This window comes from Notolabrus celidotus, chromosome 1 (genome assembly GCF_009762535.1).
Source record: "Notolabrus celidotus isolate fNotCel1 chromosome 1, fNotCel1.pri, whole genome shotgun sequence".
In the NCBI taxonomy this organism is placed as follows: Eukaryota; Metazoa; Chordata; class Actinopteri; order Labriformes; family Labridae; genus Notolabrus; species Notolabrus celidotus.
The window spans coordinates 36,215,147-36,231,440 of record NC_048272.1 but is presented as its reverse complement, the minus strand read 5'-3'; the positions used below and the strand labels follow the sequence as shown (position 1 = coordinate 36,231,440).

At 40.8% G+C, this 16,294-nt stretch overlaps 1 protein-coding gene across 1 annotated transcript in view; it reads right to left on the bottom strand.

The window, feature by feature from the left end:
- cdk18 (cyclin dependent kinase 18) overlaps positions 1-16,294 on the bottom strand; it is a 99,056-nt gene that overhangs the window by 40,481 nt on the left and 42,281 nt on the right. The window contains exons 4-10 of the mRNA XM_034698380.1: positions 15,056-15,187; positions 14,199-14,255; positions 12,890-13,004; positions 11,238-11,332; positions 11,096-11,158; positions 5,393-5,516; positions 4,684-4,804 (exon numbers count right to left, since the gene is read on the bottom strand). Coding sequence (XP_034554271.1) covers positions 4,684-4,804; positions 5,393-5,516; positions 11,096-11,158; positions 11,238-11,332; positions 12,890-13,004; positions 14,199-14,255; positions 15,056-15,187 — 707 coding nt within the window. The remainder of the gene's footprint in view (positions 1-4,683; positions 4,805-5,392; positions 5,517-11,095; positions 11,159-11,237; positions 11,333-12,889; positions 13,005-14,198; positions 14,256-15,055; positions 15,188-16,294) is intronic.

Sequence of the window (16,294 nt, the reverse complement as noted above, 5' to 3'; positions counted from 1 at the left end):
TTGTGCCACCTGCTAAATACACAGGTGAGGGTTTTGTAATTACTGCATTGAAAACATCTTGTGTTTAGGGTTATATATATATTTACAGTGTCTGTATGTGTGTGTGTGCAGGTCTCATTTTAATTTTCTTATATTTTCTCAGGGGAGCTGATTGGTTTGCAGTATTTGCTGCAGCAAAACAATGAGCCACTGCAAAACATGCAGAGCAGTTGCGTGGAGACCTCCGAGCAGCTGGAGGACCTGGATGTGGAAGAGCAAGGGGAAGATGATGAGGGATTCATTGAGGAAGTGGGCCAAGAAGCCACTGTGGCAGAACTGGTGGTATGCGAGGAGGTTCAGCCACCCAGTACCTCTCCTACCCCCAGCACTTCCTTGACATCCAGCAACTTGTCCCCTAAAGCGCCTCTCCACCCACCAGCAGAGCTCCCTCCTCCAGCTCCTGTCTCTCCTCCAGCTCCTGTCTCTCCTCCAGCTCCTGTTGCTCCTCCAACTCCTGTTGCTCCTCCAACTCTTGTCCCTCCTCCAGCTCCTGTTGCTCCTGCAGCTCCTGTTGCTCCTTCAGCTCCTGTCTCTCCTCCAGCTCTTGTCCCTCCTCCAGCTCCTGTTGCTCCTGTTGCTCCTCCAGCTCCTGTTGCTCCTCCAGCTCCTGATCCACATGCCCCTACCCAAGCTGTGGATGCAAACAGCCTGCCTGGGATGGATAGAGTGGATGCTCTTGCTGAGTACCTGGTGGAGCTCCGCCATCAGACAGGTCTCACTCTGACCAATCAGCAGGCCTACACCATCGTCAGTCTGTGGCAGAATCTCACAGATTTTGATAAGCAGCGGGTGGTGTATGCAGCTCAACACCAAGAGAGGCTGTTGACTGGTCGCTTCAGAACCCCAAAACAGCAGTCGGGTTTTACCCCTGGAGTGGATAGCACAAAGAGGTGTGTCATTGGCTCAAAAGGCTCCCCTGCACAGTGGCCAAGCTGCTGCAGACTCATTGAGACCATCTTTGTCAGGCTTTGTGACATCCATAGAAGCCCCAAAAAGAAGGAGAAGGAAAGCCTGTCAAGATGGTCTCTTATCCTGCAGGACTACAGGAAAATTAGGCAGCTGCTGCTTGGCAACGGAGTGGTGATGGAGCAGACTACTCTTCAACCTGTTGAGGTAAATCAGAACACCGTGATACAGTGGCACAATAAACGGCTGAAAAATCAAGAGGTTGGAGTTCTTTTGAAGGATGTGCAGCTACCTGAAGCACGGCCACTGGCACCTGTACCTTTACTGCCTGCCAGACTGCAGCCCCTGTTTCCCGTTCAGCATCACCATCCCGATCAGCTCCATACATATGTGTTGCCAGCTAATACAGCAGGTCAAGCCAGGAGGAAGATCCGGCAGGCTCCAGCCACCTTTGTCCAGCCTCCAGCTGCCTTCATCTAGCCTCCAGCCACCTCCTTTCAGCCTCCAGCTTCCTCCATCCAGCCTCCAGCCACCTCCTTTCAGCCTCATGCTGCTTTCATCCAGCCTCCAGCCACCTCCTTTCAGCCTCTAGCCTCCTGCATCCAGTCTCCAGCCACCTCCTTTCAGCCTCCAGCTTCCTCCACCCAGCCTCCAGCCACCTCCTTTCAGCCTCTAGCCTCCTGCATCCAGCCTCCAGCCACCTCCTTTCAGCCTCCAGCTTCCTCCAGCCAGCCTCCAGCCACCTCCTTTAAGCCTCATGCTGCCTTCATCGAGCCTCCAGCCTCCTGCATCCAGCCTCCTGCATCCACATCCAGCCATCCTCCAGCTACCTCCATCCAGTCAATACCGGGGCCCAGGCCCATTCAACCAAGGCCCATAGCTGCACAGCGGCAGCTGTTTCCCGCAGCTTAACCTGGACCTGCTGTGCCACCGTTGCCCCCCTGCCCTGCCCTGCCCCTGGGTCATCCACCTCCTTGGCCGACAAACCCCAGCAAACTTCAAAAAAAAGGAAATACACACGCACAGCAGTATCCAATGTGTGTAAGAAGTGCGGTTCCTTCCGTACACAAGAAACTGGCCACAGCCAGTACAAGGGTAAAATATACTGCCCCGAAAGAGAAACTTGTACAAGGGAGGAATGGCTAGAGGCCATGCAGAAGGCAGCTTTTGAGCGAAGCCTTAACATAAAGTTTTAAAAAAAAGAGTTAAATGTGTATATATGTATGTATATATATATTGCTTGTTTAAAGATTTTTTTTAATGTTAGTTAATACTTTATTAGTGCAGCCCTATTTGTTATTATTTAGTATAGTAAATCCATTCAATCATTCAAATTTTATTGATATTTTTATTTATTATGTCATTATTTATATTATTACTGATTTTATTATTTATTTTTCTGTTGTGTTTTTTTGGATTGCATTTTTCTTAATTGTTTTGGAGTTTCATTTGTGTGCCTGTTCGTGATCATATTTTGTTTTATTCATTCCTAGTAATTAAAAACTGTTCTAAAAGCTCCAACAAAATCTTACAGTGTTATTTATTACATTTGAGTGTCAGCATATCAATTGTGGTTCTAAAGGCATAAAGTAACACCATTAAAATAAATAAAAATTTAGTACACATAAATCCAAAGCCGATAGAACATCTTCTAGTATAACAAGTAAGATCTATAAATACTGCTATACTGCTCAATAATATGAGTAATATATTTCACGCAAAACTTGCACTGCAAAGATAATTGATCATTTTGCACAGATTCCAGAACATTTACATCCCTAAACTGATGTGATCAGAAATTAACTGCATTGAAAACACAATCAACAAATTCAGTTTTGCCCATGGCTGGATTCGAACCCGGATCCCTCCTTTTTTTCTGCATTTTTTTCTTCCCTTTTCTCCCCCCTTCTTCCCCTTCTTCCCCCTGCCATACAGACAATTGTTCCCCAGCTTTCGCGGAGTTGGGAGAGTGTTAGACTGAAGATCTAAAGGTCCCTGGTTTGATCCCGGGTTTCGGCAGCTTGTGAGCTGTGTTTTGAGATTACTCCTAAATGATGCTTAAATCCTAGTTCATGTCTGTTCATATGAAATCATCACCTGTCTTCATATCAGTTGATATTAGATGCTTCATGTGACCATCTTGGGGTGAAATCTTGCTGGTGTACTTATTTTGTATTAAAGCAAAGACTCCAGCTACTACAACTACTCCTATCCGTCTCACGACTATCATCTCTCTCTCTCTCTCTTCATCTCCCTCTATCTGTCTCTCCAACACGGTCTCAGCAGATGTGTGTCTAACATGAGTCTGGTCCTGCTGGAGGTCTCTGCCTGTTAAAGGAAGTTTGTCCTTGCCACTGTAACTTGCTAAATGCTACAAAGTGCTCTGCTCATGGTGGATTAAGATGAGATCTTACTGAGTCCTGTCTGTAAGATGGGACTGGATCTTATCCTGTCTTGATGTTGGGTCTTTGTTAATAATAGAACATAGAGTGTGGTCTAGACCTGCTCTGTTTGGAAAAAGTCTTCAGATAACATTTGTTGTGATTTGGTGCTGTATAAAAAAAGATTGATTGATTAATCAAAAAGGAGAAATATGAGGTCAAGTGCAAACTTTGCACAGCAAAAGTGGCGTAAGCAACCTTGATCATATCTTTACATTATGCAGAGTTATGGGTCATGTCTCTGTGTCTTTATGAGCAGACAAAGTCTAGTGCCTAGTGACTTACTTGTCCTATCTTTGCTTGAAATGACCACCCTTAACGGGAACACATTAAATTATGCTAATGATAAATGGGTCAACTAAAACTGGATTTATACTATATATTAATTAAGAAAAACACTGAAAGAAAGGATATCTCATTCTAAAAAACCAGCAGGTGCCCAAACCTCTGTTGACATCAATCTTTGCAAATGCCAGCAGGACTTCTGCTCTTAGGTTTAGGGAAGATGTCTGCCATGTTTTAAAGTGTGCACATATTGTAGTTTAGGTGGTCTAGAACGGGAGTTCCCAAACTTTTCAGCCCCCGTCCCCAAAATAGAGGCAAAGACTCGTGACCCCCACTGTCCCTCAAAGTTATTTAATGTGGCTTCATTTAGCTGGTCTGGAGAAAATTACCCTACCTATATGAGCATGTGTCTGTGTTTCCTGTGCTGTTATGAATTAATCTGCTGCTACTGATGCTTTTGATAATTAACTGTTCACTAACCCTAAACTTAGGAGTCATCTGATAAAAAGAAAGGCAGCAAACTCATTCCATTTTCTATTTCCAAGGTTTTATTTCAAGTTTAGCTACTATTTTTGTCATAATTTTAGGTCAAATGTACTATTTTAAGATAACTTAAAAAAAAAAAAATTCTCTAAGACATCTCACGACCCCCCATTTGTGGTATGCGACTACCCAAGAGGGTCCCGACGCACACTTTGGGAACCCCTGGTCTAGAACACCAACAGGAGCAGCTTTTATTGTAGCACTGTGCAGCCTGTTAGACTATTAATTTATCCACACATGCTCATGCAGCAACCACAGCTAACACATCTAGCACATGACATGATGATGCACTTAAACCACATAAGGTCCTTTAATTTTTGTGCGGGTATCTGTGTAAGCACTTTGTTAGGACGTTTAGAATTAACAAACTTTGCCGGATGTCTTTTAACTTTGAATTTGTAATATGTAGTTTTGATTTTGGTGCACATCCAGATTCCCTTTTAGATACCATGAACTTTTTCCTACTCACCACATGTCGATGGGTGTGGAGTATTCAGTCGAGCCCAGCAGCACGTCAGGGGGCCGGTACCAAAGTGTGACCACTTCATTGGAGTAGGTTTTAGTGGGGACTGATTTGGCCCTGGCTAGACCTGAACAAAACAACATGATCAGAGTTTAACAAAGTCAGACAAGAGAAATAGTCAACATCTATCCTTCTGTTGTTACCCTTGTAGCACAAATATCCTTGAAATGACAGATGTGTGTGTAGATGTGTGTGTATCTGCAGACACTGAAGAAGCCTCACACAGCAGGATTCAATCTTACTGTGATGTTGAAATGTAATCAGCAACTCCTCTCAGTATCTCAGCTCTAACATGAAAACAGTGGAATGTGTCTGATACACTAAATCAGGCTGTAATAGCTCCTCCATAAGCTCATAACCTGAGGACCAGATACATTGAAACTGCTGAAGAGTCAGGGAATACCGGTGGGCTTATTTACCCACTTCAGCACAAAACTGAGAAAAGTCAGACAGAGGGGCACAGTTGCTAGGATACAGGAGATAAAGGTGCTAAAGTAATCAGCGCAGTCGATCTCTGAATGGCTGTAAAATATAATTGGAAAGTGATGGTGGCAGGGAATGTGCCATGTTATTCCCAAGCGTCTGTGACTTTATGAACAGATTTGAATTCGTAGTTGTTCTTATATTCTGCGTGTGAGCGTGATGCTTCTCATACCGAAGTCTGCCAGTTTGAGCTCGCCCTTGTCGTTAATGAGCAAGTTCTGAGGCTTCAGGTCTCTGTGGAGGATTTTCCTCTTGTGGCAGTAGGACAGACCACGCATCAACTGGAACATGAAGATCTACAGGAGAAGAAGAAATGTTAACAAAATCTACAAATCTCTGCACATGATAACAGTGAAATATGGATTTAAAAGTACAGTGGCAATCTTATATGTAGGTTTGATATATGCTGTTGAGGGTTAAAGATTCAATACCCCCCTGTTCAAATCTACCCTTGAACCTCCAACCCTTCCCTTGTCTCATGAAGGCCTAGAACTTTAACAATGAAATACATTTACAATGTCAAAAAGAGGAGTTCCTTAATGAACACGATCAAACATCCAACAAAACATAGAACAACCAGCTGAAAAATACACATAAGCCCCAATTTGCATTATTTTGGCGAAATAATGCGGCTATGGCCGTGTGTAAAGTTGTGCACACTAAAAATAACAGCAACAATTCTGCACATTAAGCACTTAAATGTCTTGAAAATGTGGTGTGAATTTTTAAAAGTCACTTTTTTTTAATTATGTTTGAGGAATATTTGTGATCATTTAACATTTAATTTTGTTGGGAAAAAATACATTTAAGTTAATCATTTTTAAATCTAAATGCAAACTATACATTTAAATGTTAAATATGAATCTAAATAAATACCAACTTAGCTTGTCCGTACCATAGACTGGGTGAGTTCTAATGGCCTCCAAAACTGCATTTCCAACATTTTCTGCTAAATCAGTGCACATTATGGACGGAGGGCAGTCCAGCTAGTAACCCATGGGACTCAGGACTGACAGACTATTGGTTTGGATATCTCTATCACTTTAAGAAGCTTTTATTTTGGTACTTCCGCTGGGCGGTATTGTGAATTTGCATATTAGGTACATATTTAGGATAGCAGAGCAACTTTTAACATTTAGGTTTAACATTTAACATTTAGATTTAACATTTAAATTAACATTTAGATTTAACATTTAAATTAACATTTAGATTTAACATTAAACATTTATTTTTAACATTTCACATTTATATTTAACAATTAACATTTAGATTTAACAGTAAGTTTTACATAAATAGATTTTTCACAACAAAATTAAACGTGAAAAGATCACAAATATTCATCTAAATGTGACAAAAAAGTAACTTTTAAAAATTCACTCTACACTTTTGTGACATTTTGGAGCCAAATGTTGAGAAATGTTGCTGTTATTTTCAGTGTGAACAACTATACAAATGCCTTAGCTTTGTTTGATTTGATTTGATTTGATTTGTTGACTTTATTTTAAACATGTAGAAGTAAAAATACAAAAAAAAGCATACAAGTAGAAAAGAAGAGAGTTATACAAACATACAAGAAAAGAAAAAGAAACTGTTATACAAAAGAAACAAAATCAATATTAGCAAGCAGTGAAACATTTTACTTTACATGTGCGAAAAGGAGTGGGAAGAAATTGAAACTTATCTAATCCTACCCCTCTATTCACTATTTTCTGCCATTATACTAGTGCAATCCCACAAGTCCAATCTTCATTATCTTCATATTTCCACCAACAAACAAAAGTAAACCCCTCATGATTCTCAACACTTGTCTTCCTCCTTGTACCTTATGAAAATCATTTCTTTGTACTTCTTCTTGAACTGAATTATGTTCTGACATTGCTGTAGCTCCACATTGAGACTGTTCCACAGTTTTACTCCACATTTACTTGTTCCATTTCAGATTAAAAATGTTTTATTTTAATTGTTGCATTTTTTGTTCACACTAGGATTTTGCAAAGCGGGCCAAAGCACACATCATGGCAGGACAGTCCATTCATCATTACACTGTGAGCAATGCTTGCCTATCGCTATTCTTGTGCTAATGATCAGATTAAATCAAAATTGCCAAGAAGCTGTTATTACCACATCTATCATAAGTAGTCTACCACTACTACTAGTGTGATGAGTCAAGCAGCTGTTTGCTCCTGTTGCTCATTGATTGCGTTCTCTCTGCAAATACTATTGAAACTGCACTTTTGTCGGTAACAGAATTGTTGCGTGTGGCTAAAGCAGCAGGTCAGTCCTCAGTTCTCTTGCTGCTGGATCTGTCTGCTGCTTTTGATACAGTAAACCACGAAATCCTCCTCTCTACACTCTCCTCACTTGATATCTCGGGGTCTGCCCTCCAGTGGTTCAAGTCCTACCTCACAGGGAGATCTTTTAGAGTATCATGGAGAGGAGAAGTGTCCAATATGCATGGTTTATCAACAGGGGTACCTCAAGGGTCAGTGCTTGGTCCCCTCCTGTTCTCAATAAACACCACATGACTTGGTGCAGTGATCCGCTCCCATGGCTTTTCCTATCACTGCTATGCAGATGATACACAGCTCTTCCTTTCTTTTCCACATGACGACACAACTGTCTCAGCTCGGATCTCATCCTGCCTTGCTGACATTTCTAAATGGATGAGGGAACGTCACCTACAGCTCAACCTGTCCAAGACTGAGCTTATTATCATTCCAGTCAGTCCTACTATGGACCCACAGATCAATATCCAGTTTGGATCTCAAAACCTCATGCCCACTAAGTCTAACCGAAATCTGGGTGTCATGATTGATGACCACATGGTCCTGCCGTTTTCCCTCTATAACATCAAGAGGATTAGACCCTACCTGACAAAACATGCAACACAGCTTCTGGTTCAGGCTCTTGTAATGTCACGCATTGACTACTGCAACTCTCTACTGACAGGCCTCCCTGCATGCACAGTTAAACCTCTGCAAATGATCCAGAACGCAGCAGCACGTCTGGTCTTCAACCAGCCTAAGACAGCTCATGTCACTCCCCTGCTCATTTCGCTACACTGGCTTCCAGTTGCAGCTCACATCAGATACAAAACTCTAATCATGACTTACAAAGCAGTCACCAAAACCGCTCCAGTTTACCTGGAACCCCTCATCCAGGTCTACTGCCCTTCTCGCCCGCTACGCTGAGCCTCTGAAAAGCGCCTAGTGCTTCCAGCACACAAGGCCTCAAAATCACTAGCTGGACTCTTCTCTTCTGTTGCCCCTAAATGGTGGAATGAATTGGCCAACTCCATTCGATCTGCAGAGTCCCTCTCTACTTTCAAAAGACAGCTAAAGACCCAGCTCTTTAGGAAGCACTATGCACTTAGCTAGACTGTTCTCCACTGTTGTCCCCAGTGGCAGGTCTTCCAGCTACAGTTGACTCGCACTGTCCTGCTCTACTCTGGGACTCTGTGTTCAGCTCTTGAGTGACCCAGCACTTGGTACTTTGGTCATTATTGTGGTGATGTTAATTGTTGTTGATGATAACGGAAAGTCTTAAATGGTTTGGTTGCTTCATTGTAGATGTTCCTTATTTTACAAAAAAAATAATTAAAAAAAATCCTTATTTACTTTGTGCATTGCCTTTACACTGCTTGGCAGTACCTGCACCCAAATGGACTTGAAGCACTTTGTTACTCTTACTGATCTTGTTTCCTCTTGTCTAGATCTTTGCTTGTGTTGTTCTTGTTCTCGTATGTACGTCGCTTTGGATAAAAGCGTCTGCTAAATGACATTGTAACATTGTAACATTGTAACATTGTAGATATAAACTGCTCCAGGGTTCGATTGGTGCCAAATTCGACTCTTCTAAGTTATCTCAGCTCACTTATTTTTTTCTGCATCAGAGTGTTTTCTATGATCACACATGCAGGGGGAAACGGCCCCATGCACCGTAACATTACGAACGATCCAGGTATGAAAGTGCCCTAAATGCACACTGCTGTTTTGATAGATCTCACAGAATCCTTGGGGACTCATCCAGACATGAAAACAATTTTATGTTTGCAACAAAACAGACAAGGTCTCCAACACTTCATTATTTTTTATCAAAAACTGGTTGGCTGTTTATTCTTTTCACTATTTTACATTTTCATTTACAGATAAAGGAGCAATATTAAAAAAAAAAAAAGGCTAAAAAACAAATTATATTGGAGGCTCACACAGAGTTAACATCAGAGGATGGACAGTCTTTAAGTAGATGTTTATGAAGAGACATTATTTTCTATATAAACCTAACGATTCTGAACCTCCTTTCAGACAGAGTACAGTATCTGTGAGCTGCGACGGCAGATGAACCATCATCTTTGTTTTTTTGTGTAGCAAGCACGAGGAGGAAATGTCCCGAGACCTGTAGGACCCATGATGGCACGTATACTCATTTTAAAGGTCAGACATGTAGCTTTGAGGCGTCAAAATGAAAATCTAACCTTGAATACATCAAATGTTATTCACTCACAAGCTAAAAGGCTGCAGAGCGAAGACGGTAAAACAGGTTTAAAGTGCATTTCTTTATGCTTTTAAAATATACCAGCTGCGCTTTGGGTCACTTGAAAAAAGGAGTGGATCTTTTGCTACAGACAAAAAAAAGGAGTTGCGGAATCAAATTTAATGTAAATAAAAGCGTGAATGATTTAAGTTTTTAGACACAAATGGTTCAATTAAAGAATTCTTTGTAAGTTGAAAAGCATGAAGTGAGGTTACACTCTCTTACAGCTTTAACATGATGCCTCAAACCCATTAATGTCCACAGCAGGATTCTTTCTCTCAAAGCACTTAATGTACCAGTTGAACTTCCAGTAAATCTAAGTTTTTTCCAACTGGTCAAAGTGTATGTGTACAGTTTTTCTTGAATGACTGCTTTGTTTCTTGTTAATCTAAAGGGGCTGCAGGTTTTCTTTAATTTTCACAGCACATCTTCATAATACTTCATATGGAAGTAATGTCATGCACTCATACACTACCAGTCAAAAGTTTGGACACACCTTCTCATTCAATATTTTTTATGTATTTTAATTATTTTCAACATTGTAGATTAATACTGAAGACATCTAAACTATGAAATAATCTGGTTTATTCATAATCTGGATTACAACAGTAGTCAAATAGGGCTATCCATTGTGTACTAACCCTACCTCTGAACAACACAACTGATGGTCTCAAACACACTAAGAAGGAAAGTCATTCCACAAATGAACTCTTGACAAGGCTCATGTTAATTAGAAACCATTCCAGGAGACCACTTCATGAAGCAGACTGACAGAATACCAAGAGTGTGCAAAGCTGTCATGAAGGTAAAAGGGGGCTACTTTACAGAATCTAAAATCTAAAATATATTCTGCTTTGTTTAACACTTTTTCGTTCATTAAATAATTCCATATGTTCTTTCATAGTTTTGATGTCTTCAGTAATAATCTACAGTGTTTCAAATAATAAAAATAAATACAAAACCAATGTGGTAATAGGATCCTTGTAGGTTTGTGCATTTAGTTTCTCAGTCTCTTTTTTTAGTTAAAATGAAGGACATTTAAACCCAATCATGTATGAATGTCCTCAAGGCGGTGTTTAATTGAAAAAAAAAATCTTGAAGTTATTGAGGTCACATGCATGTAGAGCTGAGTATCATCTGTGTAAAATGTTAACTCGTCTTGTTTGATTCCAGATGTCAGAGCTGTGTGTGTGATATTAAAACTAACTATAAAAAGAAACTTGAATGAAAGACTCTAATACATGCACACGTTGAGTTATTGTCCGTACACATATGAATACGGTCAGTGGGGTTTGATATCTCATGCTACTGTTGTTGAATCGTTCATGTGCCTGTGGCTCACCTTGACATTTTGCATGCTCATGAGATTCCCGCAGTTGTCCAAGTACTGTTTAAGGTCACTGTCCTGGAAGAAACAACAACCACAGTCTTCACAATCAGCTCTGTCCATATTTCTCTCAACATCTGACTGCAGAGGTACTCACAAGATACTCAAACACCAGAGTGAGGCAGCGTTCGGTGTGGATGATGTCGTGCAGCGTGACGATGTTGGCGTGTTTCAGGTTCTTCAGTAGAGACACTGGTGGACAGAGGGAGAGGGGATTTAATATTTTGCCCTGAGATTGGTCTCATACACCCCAACAGCAACAGTGGAAACTTTGTCTGCAGAAAGGAATTGCATCGACAAGTCAAAGGAGTTGGATTGTAGTGTGTGATTTCTTTTATTACTTCAGTAAGCAACTTTTCCAAATGAGCTTTTGTTCTTCATTACTAGTTTCAAGTTCATTTTCTAATGTGTTTACTTAAAAAGCAGAATATATTGGAGGACCTGAAAATCTTGTTTTAAGATCAAACAAAATAAGCAACGCTGTTAATATCCAAGGTAAAGCAAGTCAGAGAGCCATAATGCTAACAGAGCTAGATAATAATAATAATAATAATAATAATAATAATAATAATAATAATAATAATAATAATAATAATAATAATAATAATATATTTTATTTATCACGCACTTTACATTTGGAACAAATCTCAAAGTGCTACAGGGCATAATAAAAGGGAAGTTAGAATAAAAACAGGGTTAAAAAACAAACAGTAAGATGCAGACACGTGTTAAAGACGCTGTAGTTGAATAAAAACAAATAAAAACAGCAGGGAAGGTTAGATAAAAACTGGATAAAACCAGGGAAATAAAAACTAGGGAAATGCCCTCTGAAACGGAAACGTTTTAGTCGCTTTTTAAAAGAGTCGGTGGTCTGTGGTGCTCTCAGGTGGTCGGGGAGAGCATTCCACAGTCGCGGTGCAGCGGAGGAAAAAGCCCGGTCTCCCATAGTGCGGAGTCTGGTGCGAGGGCAGTGGAGGCGGTTGGTGCTGGTGGAGCGAAGGGTTCTTGTAGAGGTTAGTGGGTGTAGCAGTTCTTTCAAGAACTGTAAGTGGGGGCGTGTCCATGGATGCACTGATGTGCCAGTATGTACTGCATATTACATTTGAAGGTAGTATGCAGTATGACTGTTCTGTTGGATCTGTTATGCTGTATGCTGAGCCAGGCGTTACTGGATTTCTGGTTTCAGAAAGCGGAGGTAAACAACGGCCAAGCTGATAGAGAAACTGCTTCTTTAGCATCCACTTATGATTTAAAAAGATAGGAAGTGGTTTATATGGAATTTGATAATTTTCACAGTACCTAAAAACAAAGGCCCCCGTCATATCCGGAAAAGAGAAAAAGCAGAACGTTAGCGCTGTCCATTGTGGGAAACAGTACGTGAGGGAGACCGGTCCGCTGCATACTGAGAAGTGTTCCTGAATCAGTACGACACCCGGGTAGTTTTGGCATACTGCAGATTTTGATCTTGTTCACATACTACATACTGAATTTAGGCCAAATCAGTACGTACTGCTAGTATATACAGTACCATCATGTGGTACACATCTGCCAATCAGCTGGCAGTTATGTCGTTGCTGCAAAAGCTTGTATCTTTTTGCCTTTCTTTTTTTTACTCAGAAATGGATGGGATGTTAAATGTAGTGAAATAAAATACTTCCATCTTCAAGTAGAAATAAAAATGCTGATTTTAAAAACTACACAAAGTACAAAAAGATACAAAATGCAAAATAGCTTCCTATATAAAAATACCTTCTCTGATAGCGGTGCAGGGCGCTCCCTCCTCGTGCTCCAGCCGAATCTCCTTTAGCGCCACCAGGTTCTCTGTTAGTTTGCTCCGCCCTTTAAACACGGTGGCGTAAGTCCCCTGTAAACACAACCACAGACACAACTCGTGTTGTCTTTTTTTGGCCACACTCTCATCAGTCTTTTTCGATTTCTAGAGAATGACAACACGACAAACATGATCTGAAGAGCTTCTTTTATTGGCGCAACCCAATCAACCCTGGGAAGTTAATATGATCCCTTTCATTTTCTGTTTACGTTTTCATCCTGATCATATCACATAAAAATGGAATCAGATTAACAGTCTGAAACACAAGTGCCCATGAGCAACATGACAATTAAGTAATGCATTGCACATGAACTAAGCAGGTTTTGCTTTAATCCATGGAACCCGGATATATATGGTTACTTACTATCACAGCTCATTTTCCTCAGTCACAGTTATCATTTATTTTCCTGGCGTTGTCATGGCGACATTTCCTTTATCACTGTATAGGTGTTTTGATAACTGTAGATTAACTTCTGTAGGCTAAAAGGAGGAGGACAAGTCTTCTTTTTTATTAAGAAAATGAAGATAAACCTTAATGAGCTGCTTTTAAATGACTACATGTGAAAATCTCAGTACTCCACTGCCTAAAAAACCAAGCCTTTGTGAAGCACAGGTTATGATAATCGAGTACAAAAGCAGCTCTTTCAGGTCCCTCGCTGCTTTTATCTGCTGCAGAGCCTTGTGACTGAGACTAATGCAGACAGCTTCTGTCACTAATCGTTTCTTACTCCTTCAGGCAAAAACTGTTCTCAGATAAACGCTGAGATATTTAAGAGCCTGTGTCGAAAATATTGAAGCACTCTTCATTCAGAGTGAGACCATGGATTAGACAGAACACAACACGTGGAGTGAGTGCACGGTGTGAAAGCCAATGTCAGACTATGTGTAAGCTTCTTCGGCTAATGCATGAAAACGGACCCATGGGGACGTCACAGTTTGTCATGTTTTGGCATGTAAACAAAAGAGTATGTGTTGTTCCTGTTTTGATGGGCTGGTCTACCCTGTGTAGCTCAGCAATCTCATTTAGTTTAATGAGGACTCACAGATAACATTTGGTCAATGTGGTTAAATTACACACAAGAGAGATGCATCTATCATCTTTGATTTGTTCTTTAATCCAACTTTGATCCACGGCTGCAGCTGCACACTCACCTCTCACTGGACTCTCAGATTAACGATCTGATATGTGTTCAAAGTTGCATGTGTGAATACTTTGTATTGACGTACCTCACCCAGTTTGCCAAGCTTCACGTACGTCTCCAGTTTTCCGAAGCCTATGTCAGACTAGAAGCAAAAAAAGAAAAGACATACAGCTTATTTTTCATTGTAATCTCCTCCTCCTGTTTGACTTCAGAGCACTTAAAATATTTACTTGGATCAGTTTCCATTAGGAGATGTTTTCCTAAGTTAATGAAGAACAAATCTTGCTGACTTTATCACCATGGTAGAATATAAATACGTCCAATTATAGATATTAATACTGAGATTAGAAGGTTAATCAAAGAAAGGCCAGATAAGAAGGCTAATGACTCTCAGAGAGGATGTTTGCTCTGTTATATGAGCTGACATGTTCTGGTTCAAGACTCATCATCAGGTGGGGGAATAAACAAGGAGCTAATGTGGCTGATATAATGAGGGTTTTATGAGGGATGGGTGAACATAAGCTCTACAGCAATCAATACTGATTAAGTTTTTATTATAAACCTGATCATATTTGTTACATTGTTATGACTGCAGGTCAAAACACATTGTGAGGAGGTTGGTTGCCTTGGAACAACACAAAAAGACCATCATTTAAAAGGGGAAAATGTTATCTTTAAAATAATTTCACAAACACGTTGAAACTTGAAGTGCCTTGCTGTGAAATCCACATCTAAGACCAGGTGCCACCCATTACTCTCAGGTGAGTACAGCTGTACATGTTCATCCAACAGATTCTGCTCTTTTGGACTACTTGTCGTTGTTATCAAAATGGTAAAATGCACAAACCGTTTCGTTTGAGTTTGAGGTTTTAACTCTGTAAAATGAGAAAGAGTCCAGAGTGTCTGAATGTTTATGCATTAGTTGTAAAGTCATGTACTCACCAGTGAGGCACGGCGGGACATGCGGCTGAGAGGTTTGCAGGGCGGAGAGTTTTCGCTTTCCAGCTGAAGCTTCTTGAGAAACTCTGGAGGCAGACGGATGTCCATGGGAAGAGACATGCGCTTACTGACGTCCTGCAGGGAGTCAACAGACAGAGGTTTATTACAAGGCTCATATAAGTTTATTTTCATGTCTTGTCAGTTATGTTAAGTTTGCACATTTTACTTCAGTCTTGTCTGTCATGTTTGTCATGTCCGCTTTTATTTTGTAGTCATGTCTCTCCTCTCGTTTCAGGCGACTTCACCTCCTGGTGTTTTCTCGCCGTTGTGATTGTCGTCCCCGCCCCTCATTGTTTCCACCTGTGCCCCATTATGTCCTGTTTAAAAGTCTGTGCCTTCCCCTGTCTTGTCCCAGATCATCGTGTCTCATCTGTCGTGTATGTGCTTTCATTAGATATCTCCAGAGCCAAGTACCACTTTTTTTTTCAGTTTGAGTTTTCCTTTGTTACTTTGTTGTAGTTTTCCAGCCTTCATGCTGTGATTTTCTGTTAGTACCTTGTTTAATTTCGTACTCGAATAAATAGCCCCTTTTGTTACAAACTTTAAAAGTTGTGCGTTTGGGTACTCATTGCCAATCCTAGTCATTTATCTTTTTGTAGAGGAGGGCTGCGAGGGGATACAGCGGTTAGCGCTGTTGCCTCACAGCAAGAAGGTTCCTTGTTTGAGTCCCCGGTCGAGCAGGTGCCTTTCTGTCAGGAGTTTACATGTTCTCCCTATGTGGGTTCTCTCATGTGGTACTCCGTTTTCCTCCCACAGTCCAAATAACATGCTTAATTTTACATGCTTAAGGTTAACTGGTCGCTCAAAATTGCCCGCAGGTTTGAGTGTGTGCTTGAATGGTTGTCTGTCATTCAGTGTTTGCCCTGTGATACGTTTGACACCTGTCCAAGGTGTACCCTGCCTTCCGCCCGAAGTCAGCTGGGATAGGCTCCAACCCCCCGTGACCCCAAAAAACATGAATAAGCGGTCAGGATGATGAATGGATGTTTGTACAGCATGTTAAGATTAGCTATGTTTTTAAACTATGGAAGTTTCCAACCACAACATTCGGCCCAGGTTTCATACTGAGTGAGTGTGTATAAATTAAGGGACTATATTGTCTTTTGTTTGGTGGTGTGACTCAGCATAAGATTGCTTTAATGTTAAAAATGTGCGTTGGCTCAAAAAAGGTTGAAAAACACT